General features: G+C 44.9%; 1 protein-coding gene across 1 annotated transcript in view; it reads right to left on the reverse strand.

The window, feature by feature from the left end:
- NOL10 (nucleolar protein 10) overlaps positions 1–18396 on the reverse strand; it is an 83929-nt gene that overhangs the window by 15773 nt on the left and 49760 nt on the right. Inside the window, exons 14-17 of the mRNA XM_039231076.1 lie at positions 8930–9056; positions 6162–6241; positions 5887–5985; positions 3685–3774 (exon numbers count right to left, since the gene is read on the reverse strand). Coding sequence (XP_039087007.1) covers positions 3685–3774; positions 5887–5985; positions 6162–6241; positions 8930–9056 — 396 coding nt within the window. The remainder of the gene's footprint in view (positions 1–3684; positions 3775–5886; positions 5986–6161; positions 6242–8929; positions 9057–18396) is intronic.

The following is an 18396-nucleotide window of genomic DNA, read 5'->3' on the forward strand; positions in this document are numbered from 1 at the left end:
TCTTAAATTTTTCCGCCCAAGAAGGCCGCTCCCCGCCCCCCCCGGAACTGACGGGCCTGTTTCTGGACTGAAAGGGCCCACACAGTGGCCGGCACTAGGGCTGGACTGACCCAGGGAAGACAGTCCCCAGTGCATCGCTCAGCTGTCATGCGGACTCCCTCCAGTCTCCCTCGTCCTTGCCCCACTCCCCTTATCTTGAAGGAGAAAATCCTGAGGAATTTCCTGGGCAAAATAAGCACATAAATGTAATGTGTGGTTGTTGTCCAGAACATGCATGTCTGAAAAACCTCTTCGCTCCACACCCTTACACTGCCTGCCTGCGTGTCTGGGTTGGAAATAATATTCCTTCACAAAACGACAGATTAAGGGTTCTGTATCCAACACGGGGGGAGGGTGGAGTGCGCCCCAGGCCGCCACGGGCGCCAGTACCCGGAGGTGACCGGTCCAGGACAGGGCTGCGCTGACACATGGAGAAGAAACTCGGTCAGGGAAAGAAAAATGAACATAAAAACTGATACTCACATAAATGTCCTGAGATGAGATTTAGAGAGCCAGCAAACCAGCTAACTAGTTTACTGCTAGTTAAGTAGGGCTATCTAGTGATCTGACCACCACATAGAAAAACAAGAAGTCAAAACAAAGCGCAGGGAAGACGGAGGTTGGATGGAAACATCACACGGACTCCCTCCCGACCCGGCCTGGGGTAGGAAGAGCACCCGCGTGGTCCTGACCCCATAAGTGCTGGGTGCTGAGTGTCCCAAGTTGCACGAGAACTTAACGGAAGGGAAGGTTATCAAAAGATGAATGATGACTGGCCTGCCACTTAAAAGTCAAGCTGGAGCACCATGGGCAGTATTAAGAGTTTAACACCAAAATAATTGGCTAAAAGGGCAAAAGTGTTTGTCTCAGGACTGGAGAAAATGAGGGAGAGGGAGGAGGAGGAGGGGAGGGGGAGGGGGAGGGGGAGGAGGGGAGGGGGAGGGGGAGGAGGGGAGGGGGGGGGAGGAGGAAAAGGACAGAGGGAGAGCCACCATTCCAACAAACCCTAGAGAAATATTTAGCTTTTAAAACTACATGTGTAAAACTGTAATAAAAACCAAGAATGATCTTTAATTAGTACTAATAAAAACCTTAAAAATCGCATTTGGGATGAGAAAGCTGATCTGATCCAACCCAGTCTCTATGCACGGCTGTCCCTTTTCCCTAGAGAGATAAATTACCCTTTTCCCTAGAGATAAATTGTGACTTTAAAATCTGCTCTTAATGGTAGGGAATAACCCCAGGCTAAGACAACCCCCTACCCCAAGCTCCGGGCCAGAGCACACGTGGCCTGGAAGTGCTGTGGGACAGCGCGTGGCCTGGAGGCGTGCTGTGGGACAACGCACGTGGCCTGGAGATGTGCTGTGGGACAGCGCGTGGCCTGGAGGCGTGCTGTGGGACAGCGGGTGGCCTGGAGGCGTGCTGTGGGACAGCGCGTGGCCTGGAGGCGTGCTGTGGGACAGCGCGTGGCCTGGAGGCGTGCTGTGGGACAGCGCGTGGCCTGGAGGCGTGCTGTGGGACAGCGCGTGGCCTGGAGGCGTGCTGTGGGACAATGAGGGCCTGAGAAACCGTGGAATCCAGCAGAAGGATGCCATACAAGAATCTACGGCAACAGCAAAAACTGGTAGGAAAGGCCAACAGCCAGGAAATGACACTTGTAAGAAAAATGGCTCAAACCCTTTCCGATCAAACGATGAGTCACCGGTGCCATGCCTCTCCCAGCGGCCTGTACACACGCGAACTCAATACGTACTTGTCCAAAGAATAAATGGATTGACTCTTAATTAGATGCCACCAAGTGTCGACGTTTGAGTAGGATCCGGATCATGCCTCCTGACGCGGTATGGTGGGTCCCTTCCCACTGCAGGTCCAACGCGAACTGAACAGGACACACCTATTAAGCTGTATGTCACCTGGGGCAGCAGTACCCGGGAACGGGTTTCACCGTCTGCCTCCAAGCAATCCGAGCTGGGGGCCAAAGCAGAATGAAAGCCGCTTGCCAGCCAGGAGCCGGCAGAGCTCGGCGAGCTCCTGGGGGTTTGAAGCACTGCTGACGGAGGGAACATCTTTCAAATATTCTGCCCACTAGGAAAGGCTCTTTCCTCAGTTCACAAATGGTTTTTAAGGTCTTCGTTTTAATTAGACAACACTGTTAAACATCAAATCACATAAGCTTTGTCTAAGAATAGCCTCAGATTTCTAGAAAACTGTCTTTAAGAATTTCTGGGAGGAACCTGAGCTCTGATAATAGGCCCCAAATTGGGTCAGCAAGCCACGGAAAAGCAAATTAGGGGCACGTTTTACAGACACCACTTTCTAGCAACATCGCATCGGGTGGCACAGCTCCTACCAGGACACATTCGGCTGCCAAGCAGCCAGAGGCGCCACGCCGGAGGGAGGACAAGAACTCTGAGGGCTGTTCCTCTGTGCACGGCACAGAAGCAGCGCATGGCCTGTGCCGACTCTCTCTGCCCTACCCGACTCGTGCTCTCTCCCTTTCTCTCAAAACAAATGCAAAAACTTAAAAAGAGCATTTTTTTAACCTAACAGACCAGGATGGAAGATGCGGCAAGAATGAGGGGGCAAAAGACAAGCAGCGAGTGTGACCCCATGGAGAAATCACAGCGCTCCAAGAACACCCCCCTCTCGCCCCATCGCTGCAGGTTACAGAAGAAAAAACTATGCCCCAGGGAAGCCCAGGGTCACCCAGGATGACCCAACTGGTGAGCAAGAAACTAGAGCGATAAGACCCTGGGGCTGCTTATCTCATGTTCACTTACCACGTTAAAAACTAGCAAGAGAACAGAGAAAGAATCAACAAGCAAACAAAAATCTCCCGAGAGCGTAACACGGCTGGTCCAGAGTTCCAAGGCCGGGCCCTTTCCCAGAGTCGGTCCCGCAGGCTCCTGAGAGGTGGAACCCTTACAGCTCATTCTAGTGAAGGGCCAAGGTGGAGCTATCTACCTGCCCGTCCGGAGCAGAGGCTGAGGAAGTCTCCGTGTATCTGGGAAAATTAGAAAACTCTCCCCCTGTCCTGATGTCGGCTCCACGGGGCACTAATGCTCACTGGGTTCACGGCTAATCATTTTCACACTAGTAACGGACGGTGAACGGCAGCTACGCAGGAGCGTGCGTGTTCCTGATAATGCCGCATCTAAATAAAAATTAATTACTTCTGGAATTACAAAAAGACCTAGTCAGAACAAAGAACAATGAACAATTTAGATATTTAACAGCAAAAGGATTAAGTAAATGGTGCACCCTTAGGAAAGTGTATGCAGCTCTCAAAAGTACTTACAAAGAACTTTTAATAAAATGGGAAACCACCTGCGTTATTTTATACAACCAGGATTAATACACACACCACGTGATCTCACTACTATAGCCTAGAATTTTAAGAGAAATAAGACAGGAAGGAAATTCACTAGCATCTTAACGATGCCCTTCTTTGGGTGGAATTACAGAAGTGACACTCTTTACGTTCTTTTCTATTTTCCAAACTTCCCATATGGAGTATATATTATCCTATAAGCAGGGGGAAGAAGAAAGCCACATATATTTTTCAAGATTAAAGGAAAAACATAATTTTAAGTTACTACTAAGAAAACAGAAAGTTAATCAATGTCTCCACTTATAAAATCTTACCTTAACTTTCTTTTTCCAGGTAGATTTTTGTTTCTCCTCCTCTTCCTCGATTAATTTAAGTGCCAGCTCTTTGTTAACTTTTGGCAATTTCTAGCAGCAGGAAAAGAATAAAAGGTGTGCTAAATATCTACATCTTCGCTTTAAAAGCTAACAGTTCTGTGCCAAGTGTAACCTCACAAACAGGTGGTATCTAGTTCTCCCGCTGACCCCAGAGCAGGACAGCATGTGGACACGCGTGGTGCCCGCAGGTGGGCACAAGGGGACAGGGCCCCTCGCCCGGTGCGCTCCCGCGGCCCCTCCTGTGAGCTGAGACGCCAATGGGGAGAAGCTGCGTTTGGGGTGTCAGCGGTGGGGCGGGGGGGTCCCGCAGGCCTGCCGCTGCAGCCTCTGGCTGGGGTTCAGGGAACCCTGAAACGCTACTAATAATGCCCAATGCACCACTCCCTGCTCCCGAAGTGGCAGACTCCTAGGGGGTTCTGGCCGTGAGTCTGACAGCTCTCAGCTCTCAGCGTAAAGCTGTGTGTTGGGAGCTCAAAGGGTGAGGAAGAACTCCCCATGGGGTTAAGTTGCACCCGATATCCACCCCACCCAATTGTTTCTGCTTGGAGCACTGACGCCCCCCACCCAAGATGACCCCCAAGGCATCTGGTGACCGGATTGGAGTGCCTTATTCTGGCCTTGAATATGCTGACTGCACCCTGCAAAGGAACCTATTGAGGAACTTCTTTTGTGATTATGGGAGCAAACATTGTGTTTCCTGAAAGACCTGTTTTTCTTAATACTTCCCCTTAAGCAAACAAGCTATTGACCCCTGCTCACAAACAACTAACTTCACCCTTTTTATGCTAAAAACATTGTCAATCCCTTCCTTCCCCATAGAATAAGCATCTAAATCACCTATTTCAATCACTATTGATAAAGGTTAAGCAGGAGACTTCTACAAATCTATGTTCTGGGAAATTCTTAGGTATTAAAGAAGTTTGTCATCAAAAATCACTGTCTAAGGCAAATGCCACTTCTGTGCCGTCCCCCAAACACTTAATTATAAAATAAAGTTGAGGCCCAGTCAGAGCAGAGATGCTGCCTGGTGACCAGAAAGACTCTCGGGCCTCTCTCACTCCTCCCTCACCGACACCGTCCATCCTTCAGGGACCCCTGGACCTGCTGGAGCTGGACTCCAGCCGCTGTGAGCTCTTTATTGTCCTTCCCCATTTAGAGCTTATGTTCCCCTGTAAAATACAGAAGGGGACAAAAGTACTCCATGTCCCAGTGTCCTCCTTGCCAACACACACACATCTGACACTCTTAAAAAACTTAACAAGTAATCTGGAAAAAGGAAAAACCAGGTACCAGCCTTCGGTACTGAGTGTGCGTACATACGTGTGTTTATGCACGTGTGTACATGTACGCACGCATGCGTCCGTGTGTTCACTTACCTGCACAATCGGGGAGAAATGAGTGGGGCTGCGGAGGCTGGGAGGCGGAGGGCCCCAGCGTCCTGGACTGCCGGCTGCTGGGCCCGCATTCCTCCCCCAGGCAGCAAACAGAGGGGTCCAGGACAGCCTGGGGTTCCAGCCTGTCCCCCGGGAGCAGACTCATTTTAGCCCCGGCTGCTCCTGAGAGGCGGGGGCCCCAGCAGCATGGCTCCCGGGTGCCTCCTCCTTCCTGGTGCCCCCCCCACCACCGCCCCCACCTGCTTCCTGCAACTACCGCCTCTCTGATCAATATCCTTATTCAAGATCAGTATCAATGGGCTTCAGTTCTCTAACAGCTAACAATTCTGTACATTAAATTCTCTCTATTAATATAAGCAGGCGGTTGGACTCCTGACCTAGTCTAATGACCCTGATCCAAGTGGACAGCCTAAGATCCTGCCACGTGTCAGAATTGAGAATCATCAAAGCCTCAACACTAAACTCTGGAAACTCCTCGGAAAGCTCCTCCACACTCTCTCCGGAGGGCTGCGGGTCTCAGTCCCTCTGCCATTCTTTCCCACAGTACCCTTACCACAGAATCCATTAGGATCAAACTGTAAGGGGTATCCACCCTCGTGACCAGGAAGACATACCGCAAATGTTAGGAAAAGACGTGAACTAAAAATGGGGAAACGAAGAAATGGATGGCAGGTTTCTCTGGAATAACACACAAAATGGAAACTAAGTACTTTTCTCTGGTGAACTCAATAGTGAGCACAGTATCTACCTTTAACTGGACTCTCTGCGCACGCGTTTCTTCTATCTTCTGTCGGATCTTATCTTTCCTGTATTCTTCATAAGCAAATGGATTTACCATCAATTTTACCTTTTCAAAGTGGAAAAAAAAAGTTCAGAAATACAAGTCATATCTAATAGCATGTTTCATATACACCACGACCATTATGCTGACAGATTCTCTTACAAACCAAGTACATTTTGCAAAATGCAAGAGCGAAGAAATGGTTCATTAATCACCTAAAGTAAGTGCAGTTTCCTATTTACCTTGTGATAGAGTCTTATATCCATGAAAAATCCATGCATATATGCCCGGAGAAATGGTGACCCGATGAGATGTGTGAGCCCTGGAAAGAGTTAATCAAAGAGGACAGATCATTATGAAATCTTTTTTTTTCGTTTGAGAGAGAGACAGAGAGCAGGGGAGGGGCAGAGACAGAGGGAGACACAGAATCCAAAGCAGGCTCCAGGCTCCGAGCTGTCAGCATAGAAACCGGTGTGGGGCTCGAACTCATGAACCATGAAAACATGACCTGAGCTGAAGTCAGACGCTTAACTGACTGAGCCACCCAGGTGCCCCAGGTCCTTATGAAATCTTGATGAAAATTAGACAGGTTTTTTGGATTACAGTAATATTTCACTTCTGATTGATTATAAGATTTCACTCTGGAGACCAGAACCACTAATTTTCAAAAACTATGGAGAGAATTTAATCTACTTTAAGCAGTGTCCCTCTTACTTACTTAAAATGTCATACTAAGCATAAAGGTGACAAAAAAGTCTTTATGAACTATGAAAGAGTGCTAAAGAAAGATCCTAATACTAGTGGTTCTCAGAGTTTTGGATTCCAAGGATCAGTTCAATGTAAAAAAAAAAAAAAAATAATACTGGCATCACCAGTAACTTGCCAACTTCCATTCTGCCAGGTAGGAGCAGTGGCAGCGGGGTCGGGGCAGGGGTGGGGGGGTATTACCTTCCATCATTTCCAAACACAAAGCACGCTATCAAAACAATAATGTAGAAAGGGCACACTCTTTCCATTATTCTTTTTACAGATGAGGAAGCCAAGGCTTGACAGGGTTAACACACTGACCAAGTCACTCGGATACGAAGCAGAAGAGGTGGGGCGTGTACCCAGCACATCCGGGTGTGTACCTTCCTCTGATGCCCACGGTGCCAGCTACCATGCGCCCCACCCAGCATTCTGGCACAATATTCCATGAAACACGTTTTGGGAAATACCATGCTTTATAACTGCCTTCGCCTTCCTCACCCAAAATAAACACAGTAAAAAGAGACTAAACAGGCATCCAAAATGAACACAGTAAAAAGAGACTAAACAGGCACCCAAGATGAACTAAACGCAGTCTTTTTAAAAACCCTGCAAAGCAGCAACGACTTTTTCCCTCCAATGTAAAAATGGAGGTGAGTGCGACACAAGTATAAAAATGACCCTGAAAACGCTTAGGAAGGCACATCAGCAGGAAAACCCTAGTTCATTCAGGGATCATTTTTACAAATCTGACTACAAGTCTTTTCTCTTTAAACATTAACATTTAAAGAGTTATTTTGGTGGGAACTGGCAGAAAATGAACTCTGCCTGGATTAATTGTGCTATGAAATACAGTGTAAGGGACTCCTCAGTGGCTCAGTTGGTTAAGCGTCTGACTCTTGATTTTGGCTCAGGTCACGATCCCAGGGTCGTGGGATCGAGTCCTACATCAGGCTCTACACTGAGTATGGAGCCTGCTTAAGATTCTCTCTCTCACACTCTCTCCCCCACCCCCCACCCCCGGCCTTCTGCTTGAGCTAATTAAAAAAAAATACAGCTTAAAAATAAAGTTTAAGAACTTCCAGTTTATTTACGACACGACTCTATTTTCTATACCACTTCACTGGTGCCGTGCTCTGTCTGTCTCCTGTACAACTAAGTGGCCTGGGTTCACAGAGAATACGGGTCCTCTGGGTTTGTCCATTGTCCACGCAAACCCCTTATGCAGCCTCTCTCCACCAACCCCTTAGCAGCATCTCCTCTCCGTATCCCACAAAGTGGTACCAGTCAGCTGAGAAACATGCACTCCTCCGCAGGTCAGGATGGCCGAGGTGAAGGCCACGCACTCTAGGTGTACTGCTGAACCCTCATGTTCACGATCGCTGAGGTCTTTGGCAAGTTAGCACCTTCTTGGGCCTCAGTTTCCTTGTCTACAAAATGGCATCATAACTGTATCTACCCCCCGGAGTGGCAGGATTAAGAGGTGCAGGTAAACATGCAGAATATTACCGGGTACACGACAAGCCACACGGGTGCTGCTACTACTGATAAAAGACATTTCTTGGTCGATGACCTTTAAGCCTAAAGTAACTATTATGGGGTGGGGGTGCGCCTGGGTGGCTCAGTTGGTTGAGCCTCTGACTTCGACTCAGGTCATGATCTCACGGCTCGTGGGTTCAAGCCCGCATCGGGCTCTGTGCTGACAGCTCGGACCCTGGATCCTGTCTTCGGATTCTGTGTCTCCCTCTCTCTGACCCTCCCCTGCTCATGCTGTCTCTCTCTCTTAAAAATAAATAAAACATTAAAAAAAATTTTTTTAGTAAATAAAGTAACTATTAAGGGTCTATGTATCTGAGGATTCAATCGGGTTTCTAAGTTTTAAATGAGGTCTTCTACAAGCAAACTTAAAAGGGAGCCAGAAATCACTTACATGCCGTCTCTAAGATATTTTCAAAACCTTTTACTCAAAACAGTACTTGAAAAAAAAAATCACTGCTTTCTTGACACTTTTTCTATACATAGCTCGTATGCTTAAGAAAATTATTCCTCACTTGAGATACAAAACAGCTTCAGTAAGTTGAATTTACCTGGATCCTTCTCTAAGCAGAGATTAGAAACTAGACAATATACATGTTTAACATCTGCTTTGGCAGAAAGAGAAGACTTGGAAACTCAGATAAACAGGACGCTACTGCCCCTGACGTTCAAAACGCCCCCCTCCCCAACAACTGTATAAATATTTTATCATAATTTTATTTCTTACCTAGATTTTCAAGGTCTTTCTTGGTGACAAATTTGTAGTCATCGTACACTGTGCTTTCTGGATTCTCTTCTAATTCTTCTGTCAGGTTGTCCAGGAAGGAACACCACCTGGGAGCAGGACCCAGGACCTATCAGTGTGAATGAAAAGGTCAGTAAGTGTACATTCTCGCCACACTAACTAACAGGCAGTTATTTCACAACTAGATTTTCTTAAATTTAAAAGTCCTTGTTTGTATCAGAAGTGTTGAAAACTAACTACAATAGGCAAAATCAACATGTGTAATAATGGAAGGGAATAAAGTAGGAAAAATGTAGGCTTGTAAGGGAGAAATCTCAATCTGGGATGCAGAGATATTAATAAACATTCTTACATGAGCACTATCAAAATACAAATAAATAATTCAGGCACTTAAGATAACATCCATCCACTTATCACCTCTTTCATTCAAAAGAGTACTAGAATCTATAAAAGTGTATTTGGCATAAGAGATTTTTTTTTTAAGTTTGCCACTCATGACAGACAAAAGTCTAAAATGGGAATCACCTTCTTTTCTTTTTTGAAGTCTATTTATTTATTTTGAGAGAGAGATAGCGTAAGCGGAGGAGGGGCAGAGAGAGGGAGAGAGAACCCCAAGCAGGCTCCACACTCAGCGCAGAGCCCGACGTGGGGCTTGAACCCATGAACCATGAGATGATGACGGGAGCTGAAGTCGGATGCTTAACCGACTGGGACACCTGGGTGCCCCGAGAATCATCTTCTTTTCAGGGGTTCTCAAATAATTACTTGGTAATTATGGTTGCTCTTGTGGGGTTCACTTCATTTAATTCATTAAAAATTAAAATCCTCTAGATAGAATCCTTCAGCCTTAACCTAAAATGGGTCACCAAGACCCACAAGTTAATCCCAATGACAGGCTGGGGAATAAAAGTTGAACAGAATTTATAACCCACTAATACTAAATGAATAGTTCATAATTCATGGCTGTAATCCGACTACTTCCATAAAATGCTGTGACTGCTTTTTACCTTTCGGCTGTTGTTACAGATCTTTCCCAGCGCTACGCCTCACCCACCGAGGTCAAGGCTTATCCCAGATGAAACAACGCTCCTCACTGAGCAGGCTACACTACTGACAGTGTCTGTGGAACTACAGGCTTCCAGAAGAACGGCCCTGGGCTGACAAAATGGAACTTCCCATGACTCCTTCCCTGTGTATTTTGATAGCTCTCAATTCAACGGAAGAAAAACAAAAATCGTAATGGAAATTATTAAACCTAGCTTAAACTTTGTGGGGAAGGAAAGGTGGAAGAGAGCTGTAACAAGGAAAAACAGTGCCTAATACCATCCTCAATCCAAAAAAAGTAAATGTTAGATATGGCCATACAGGCATGGTATTATCATGCCGATCAGTAAGGTGTCCCCCTAAACCCAAAAGGCTATGGCGCTCCCCAACACCAAAAACAATGTTTAATGAGCATAAAAGTTATGAGAACTGCCAAGAAGTTTCATATTAGCATAATCTATGCAATTTTTTAAAAAATAAGGGTTTTGATGCTCTGAGTGGTTTGACACTAACCATAAAAGACAAACTTTGAAGAAATGCAAGGCATTAAAAAAAAAATTTCAACATAGAACACTTTTTAAAGAAACTGCTAGGATTTTAAGCAATTTTAGGACTGTAGCTTGAAGTCAACCGATGTAGACAGTAAACGCTACTACATATAAAGCACCGCGCTGACCCAGGGAGTTTACAGATTCTAGCCGGGGCGGAAAGCTAGCAGAGCACATGGGCACACGTAGCCCGTGTGTAACGTGACGGGCAGACTGCACCGAGGCCACGGGGGAGAGAACTGGGGGCTGGAATCAACGGCAGGCTGGGACGCCGAAAAGCACACACGGAGGGACGCCAGGTTGGCGTGAGCTCCTGAGCAAGCCAGGAAAATCAGGGGCCCCTTCGAGAGACGGCGCGGGCACTTCCCACTCCAGGCTATGTGCGTCACATTGCTCACAGAGCAAGTGCAGAGCTCCGCCATTTGCTGGCGTAGAACCAAAGACAGCAACCTTCTCTCTTTTCGGAGACAGAAAGCACCCTATGGCCACTTTTCTAGAATATAACCCCCAAGACACTGTCCTCTTGGGAGAGGAGGAACTTCATCGGTTCTAAATGCTGAATTTCCAGTAACTAGAATATTGCCTGTCAAGCAGTACTATTTTCAACACGTATTTCACAAACACATCTATTCATATGTAATGTATGAATGTGTTTGTAAATTCCATGTGCAAAAAGTACTAAGACTTAAAGGGTCCTGGAGGTGCCTGGGTGGCTCAGTCGGTTAAGCGTCCAACTTGGGCTCAGGTCATGATCTTACAGTTCGTGAGTTCAAGCCCCAGCTTGGGCTCTATGCTGACAGCTCAGAGCCTGGAGCTTGCTTCAGATTCTGTCTCCCTTTCTCTCTGTCTCTCCCCCACTTGTGCTCTGTCTCTTTGTCTCTCTCAAATCTAAATAAGCATTAAAAAAACAAAAGACCTCCCATGTTAGGGAAAAGTATTTTTTAAATTGTTTTGATTTTCCTTATTCAGAAAAAAACACTCAAATACTTTTCCATAAAACTACTGGATATGGGAACACTTTTTGATGAAAGTCAGACTGTTTTGCCTCCTATGCGAGGGGAAAATGGTTACCAAATAACCTCATAATAAAGCAGTTTCACCTTTAAAAACCTTCAATCAGTGATAAACATGGGCTTCAAAGACAATAAGAAGATTGAACTGTTTACCGACTCTTCTAGGGAGAGGGTGGTAAAGGGCAGGAATGTCAAAATATCAGACCAGATCTGAATTTACTTTCACAAAAGTCCTTTTTTATAATGTTCCACGACAATCATCTTGATTAGTTAACGGATTCTAATGGAATTGTTTTAAACTGCCTCTCAGGGGACAGATCTGGTTCTGGTAAATAAACTCTGCAATCAAATTCATGGCCATTAAATTTTACAGGCGGAAATATTTCCATCAAAAACAAAATTTAGTCGGGTGGGTTGAGGATTTCCCTAGTTCCTATTCAGGGAAAAAAAACCATAACAAAGTTGAAATTACTGGTTTAACTGGCATTAAACTGCAGGTCTACCTAAATCACAGCTCCCTCAAAGGTCTACCATTAGTTTGTAAAAGTAGTAGTTGGCTTTTGGAAGGCTTAGCTGTATGCACAGCTCTCTGGGGTACTATCTATACTTCAGCCACAAGGGATTCTTTCTTGTTTATCTACATTTTTATGCACCTTAAGATTTTTGTTTGTTTCAGAAAGCTGGTGAAGACTGCTTTAGTTTGAACTTCTGTTATCTTTTAATGAACTTCTACTTTGAATATGTAAGAATGTCCTAAAGTTACAAGTCCGTACAGCAGTGATCCGGAAAGGGACACCGTGGGTCCCTCAGCAACTTTAATGACCACCATATCAATGAATCTAAGTATGTGGGGCTCCCGAATGGGAAACAATCTTTATCAACGTGCCTGGGAAGCCTCGACACCGATATCTGCTTGCTCCAATCCATGTGAGCAGAACTGATCTGAAAGTACATGAAAACACATATGACGTGCCCAAGATCACCTGCCTCTGTGATTACGAACTGCCTTTAAGATGTTACTTATATACGCTCAATTTTAAAATTCAAAGTTCTCGTATATTCGGGTAGTGGACAAAAATGAAAAGAGTGGGGAGAAAAGAGGGCGAATCTTAAAATTCTTATGGAGCTGACAGAAGAGGGTGGCCCTCCCACACACACTACTTTTGGAAAATCACTGTGTCGCAAGCATCCCAAAGCTCTTGGGGCAGAAATAAAGAGGGAGGGCTTTCTAAAGGGGTGGTTTTTAACAGACGAAGGACAGTTAAAGTAACAACAACAAAATATTATTCATATTATTAGAGACAAAGAGCCAAACTACTGAGTCAGTATGAATCTCATCACTTTTTCCATCTACTTATAATGCTACTGCACTAAATAATCTATCTTCCTACCATCAAAATAGTTACGAAATAACTGCTAACAAAGAACGGCAGTTAAATTTGAAATTATTTATGTTTATTTCGAGTTTTACATTTAAGTTCCAATTAGTTAACATCTAGTGTGATATTAGTTTTAGGAACAGAATTTGGGGACTCCTCACTTTTGCGTACCGCTCAGTGCTCATCACAAGTGCCCTCCTTCAGGCCCATCCCCCATCTAGCCCATCCCCCACCCCCAGCCCTCCGGCAACCCTCAGATTGCGCTCTTTCAAGTTTCTCTCTTACGGTGTCTCTCCCCCTGCCCCATATTCATCTGTTTCATTTCCTAAATTCCGTGAGTGAAATCATGTATTGTCTTCCTCTGACTGACTTATCTCGCTTAGCAGAGTACACTCTAGCTCGCCCACATCGTTGCAAATGGCAAGATTTCATTCTTTTCTTACGGCTGAGTAATATTCCATTGTATATAGATCCATCTTCTTATCCGTTCATCAGCTGATGGACATCTGGGCTCTCTCCATAATTTAGTTCTTGTAGATGCTGCTGCTATGAACAGGGCTTGTGTCCCTTCAAATCAGTATTTTTGTATTCTTTGGGTAAATACCTAGTGGCGCAATTGCTGGATCATGGGATAGGTTTATTTTTAACTTTCAGAGGAACCTCTCCACTGTTCAAGGCGGCTGCACCAGTCTGCCTTCCCACCAACAGTACACGAGGGCTCCCCCTTCTCCACATCCTCGCCAGCACCTGCTGTTTCCTGTGTTGTTGATTTTAGCCATTCTGACAGATGTGAGGCAGTATCTCGTTGTCGTTTGATTTGTTTTTCCCTGAAATTATTACCTTGAATTTTTAGTGATTTTTTAAAAACTTCAGCAACTAAGAAAATTCTTAATTACTCCATTTGGTAGAACTATACCTTAAAATACCTTTGAACCAAGATGGGCTTATAAGCTGGGAAACTTCAACTGATAATAACACACATAGAAGTATATAACGTACCCAAGTACAAACAGTTGATTTTTTAAAATATTCTGTTACATGATTTTCAGAATGCACTGTAGCACAGTGTTAAGTAGGGTATCTTAAATGATAACTGGGAAAAGAATCATGATAGTATATGACAGCATAACATCACATGGAAAAATGACTTAAGTATATTGTCAAGTTCAGAGAATAAAACTAGCACCAGTCAATGTCAGGGGGTAGATTTTAATTCAATTTTCATTCATCACATATTTATTGAGTTCCATGATTATGTTCCACTCTATAAAAACAGGGAGTTGGGGGGCTTGGGAGGCCCAGTCAGTTAAGTGTCCGACTTGGGCTCAGGTTATGATCTCACAGTTCGTGAGTTCGAGCCCCATGTCGGGCTCCATGCTGACAGCTCAGAGCCTGGAGCCTGCTTCAGAGTCTGTCTCCTTCTCTCTATGCCCCTCCACCACTCACACTCTGTCTCTCTCAAAAATAAACATTAAAATAAAATGAAATAAAATAAAAAGGTAATGTAGTAAGCCTACTTTATCTTGTATAAAATCTTCGGTGAGGTCTGGGTCAGTGGTCACATTACTATCTCTGCAGCAAAATCCACACCTATTCATACCAGTGATATGGGATAAAAAAATGCCTCATCAGTACATGGTAGGCTTGAGTCTCAATGAAGCAAGTCAAGTCAGGTTTTCCCACCAATTATAAAAAAATGTTCAGGGGTTTTTGGACTGCAGAATTGCGACAGAGAAAACGGAGGTACACTGTACTGTAAACAAAATGCCCACTATTATGATTATTAATTTTGCTAACTGCATAGCTTATAGCTCTAGTGGCACAATGGGATTTTGCCAACTAAGACTATTCAATACATAAAGGAAATTTTCCTTTCAAACTTCTCCTCCATTACTGGCTGAAGAGCACCACTAGCGCCGGCATGTATTTTCAGATTCTGACAGCTGAGGCTTAATAATAACCGATGGTAAAGCCTGAAACCAGAGACAGCTGGGTGAGCCGAGGGAGTGGCCATGCATGTAAGCATGTAATTGCATTTGCAACATAATGAGCTGCCTAATTGCATACCCAAGTTTACATGCATTTGCCTGAGTAATTATGAGTCATTTAAAGGTACTCATAGCGCTTTGTTCTCTCCTTCCTAAAAATCAGATTAGCAAAGGAGCAATTTAATTTCGACATTTTAAAGGGTTTAAATCAAAAAGGAGAAAAATTATTATCTGCCATGATTTCAATTTTGATCTAGTTTTTGGAAAAGCAGTTTAGACACTGAAATGAAATGATAAGAAAATAAGGCCAAGCGGAAAAAATACGTAAGATTGCTGATGCCACCGTCTCACGATTAGCCAACCAGATAGTCAATCGACGCATGTGGGGCTCTGGGAGTGCCTGGAAAAGCCAGTGGGGAGAGAGGGTACCCCAGGCAAATATTTAAATAGAAAATTAAGACGGACAGTAACAGCAATTTCAGAGCAACAGAGATTTCAGTTAATAAGGGCGCACTAACTATATGTTTCTATCTCCTCTCCCTCCCAAGCTTAGTTAAAATTCACAGTACATCAATATAAAGAGGCATTAATCTCCAAAGACAAAAAGAACAAAGGAAGAAAATGCAGCCGCTGAGGGAACTTAACACGGTAAATGCTGGGGGGCCTACAGAGCAGATCCCAGAAGGAGGAGGCAAATTCCTCCCCGGAGTCCTTGAGACCCAGGACCTCTAGGCTCCTCCGGGAAGCCAGGTCTGAGTGGAGCTGACGAACACCTCTGTTCCCACCAGCTCGTAGGAGACCAGCGGACGATTCACCGGAGAAAGTGTGGTGAGAGGGCAGCAGCATGGAGACTTGAACTTCGGGGCTGAGGTCCGTTCATTAGGTGGCGGTCTGCGGGTCCCCCAGTGGGGACCTCAGCTCCTGTTCTCACCTTCCAGAATACCAAAAGCCACCGAGGTGTAGTGGCAGCTAGGCTCACCCCTCCCAACCCCGTCCCCAGAAAGACACAGGGGGTGCTCCTCTGCAGGGAGTGAAGGACCCCCCAACAGTGACTGGCTCAACAGGCAGCAGGAAAACTACAGCGGGCCAGACCACCACATACAAAGAGCTTCCAATTGGTATTTGAGTGCCTCATTCTTAAAAAAGAGTAGACTGCCAAAGATCACCATTCATTTATTACACAGATCATTCTATCAGACAGGTGTATCTTCTCAGTAGGTAAAGCAGTGAATAAAACGAACAAGAATCTCTACCTTACACTCCAGAAAGGAAAACAAAGGAAAAACAGAATTTATAGTCTTACAACTCAACAATAAAAAGATAAGTGATTTTAAAACCTGGCAAAGAGGGGCGCCTGAGTGGCTCTGTCGGTTAAGCCTCTGACTTTGGCTCACGTCATGATCTCACAGTGAGTTTGAGCCCTGTGTCGGGCTCTGTGCTGACAGCTCAGAGCCTGGAGCCTGCTTCAGATCCTGTGTCTCCCCCTCTCTCTGCCCCTCCCCCACTCTCTCTCTCTCTCTCCTTCTCTCTCTCAAAAATAATAAACATTAAAAAAAAACTTGGCAAAGGATCTGAATTTCTCCAAAGATCTAAAGATGGCCAAAAGCATACAAAAAGAGGTTCCACATCATTGGTCATTAGGAAATGCTAATTGAAACCAAAATAAAGTATTGCGTCATGCTCACTTGAACGGCAATACTCAAAAAAATGGAAAGCAACAGGTAATGCTGAGGACATGGAGACATGGGGTGGGGGTGGGGGCTCCTATTCTGCTGGTGGGGATGCAAAATGGCGCGACCACTGTGGAAACCAGCATAGCAGCCCTTGGGTTAGGCACAGAGCTGTCGCACGATCCGGCAATTCTAACCCTACATATGTACACCCAAGAGAAACAAAAACACACGTCCACACGAAGTGCTTACAGCAGCGTCATTTATAGGAGAGGCAACATTCACTTCAAAAGGGGAAGCACCCCTAAACGTACATCAACCGATGAATGGATTAACAAGACGAAGATCCCCAAACAAGGTCCCCATGCCAGGGAATGTCATCCGGCAATTAAAAAGGAATGAAGTACTGATCCACGATACAACACGGATGAACCTTGAAAACATTCTACTCAGTGAAAGAAGCCAAACGCAGAAGGCCACATATTATAGAATGCCTTTTCTGTGGAATGTCCACACTCTAGGCAAATCCAGAGAAACAGGCAGATTGGTGACTGACAGTTGGAGGTCGGGGAGTGACCGGCATGGGGCCCCCTTCTGGTGTGACGCAATGTGTACTCTGACAGTGGTGCTTATTACACAACTCGGAATACGCTAAAAACTCCCGAATTGTATACTTTAAAAGGGTTATGACTTTATGGCTTGTGAATTGTATCTCCAAGAAGCTGTTATTTTAAAAAACCCAATGAAGGACCACACATTGCATTAGGTTATTATGCCTCTTCAGTTTCCTTTAATCTAACAGAGCCCGCCCCTTCTGAGTTCAGGGCAATTGACCTGGAAAGGTCTTGACATCTTCACGGACAGTTGCTCAGGGTGAGATCCAGCCAAACCCTCCTACCAAGGACGCACAGGCGATGGGGCCAGAACAACTCTTAAAGCTGTTTCTAAACCAAGCGTTTGGCTTTGTAGGATCGCTGTTTGTAATGTCATATGCTTACAGTATTCATTCTCATCTGTTTTTACACTTTTTTTTCCCCTTTGTATTTTGGATTCCAGGTATAAAATGAGCTTTTAGGAAAGGGGGCCCAGTAAGGGTTTGTCTGGGGACCAGATCCCTCGAACCAGTGAGGCTACTACTGGGACTACAGAAGGAGAGGCCAGAAAGACGGAAGGAACCCTGTACTTACCCCACTCTCTCCCCTGCCCCTCACCCCATACACAAATCAAGTGGAAAGAAGAGTGAAACTGAAGACAGGGACACACTTCAGTTCTTTTCAAAAGGAGCTGTTATCATGAAATTACCTTTCGGCAAACTTCTATGATACACTATCCTGTCTCTTCACTTCACCAAATGCAAAGACACACAAACTCATTCCACTCTCTTCTTTAAACTACCCACATTTATTTCCACAAGCTGTCAAGCAAGGTTCTGGAAAACCAAAGTGATAACTGTTTGAAAACCAGACACCTATATCCACTGGGGATGTACTGAATGCATTTAGAACATGGGAGCTTAGCGAAAAAAACCAGCATTTCTGCTAAATTTAGGAAAAGAATTACACTCAAGTGAACCACTGCAATTTAAGAGAGCAAAAGTTTTATTCAAAACCATAAAATCCCTTCAAAACCACAAATCTCTTATATTTCTCTCTTCAGTAGTCAAAAGTGCAATTCTCATTTAAGGTAACATGAAAAGCTTTACATTTCTTTCTGCTTTCTGTGGCATTAACAAACGATGCCCTACATTCTCAAGAGAAAGGAAAGAGTATCTTCCCATGGTCCCAAACTTCTTCCAAGTCCACTGCCA

Source organism: Hyaena hyaena, unplaced genomic scaffold (genome assembly GCF_003009895.1).
Source record: "Hyaena hyaena isolate Hyena2069 unplaced genomic scaffold, ASM300989v1 scaffold_53, whole genome shotgun sequence".
In the NCBI taxonomy this organism is placed as follows: Eukaryota; Metazoa; Chordata; class Mammalia; order Carnivora; family Hyaenidae; genus Hyaena; species Hyaena hyaena.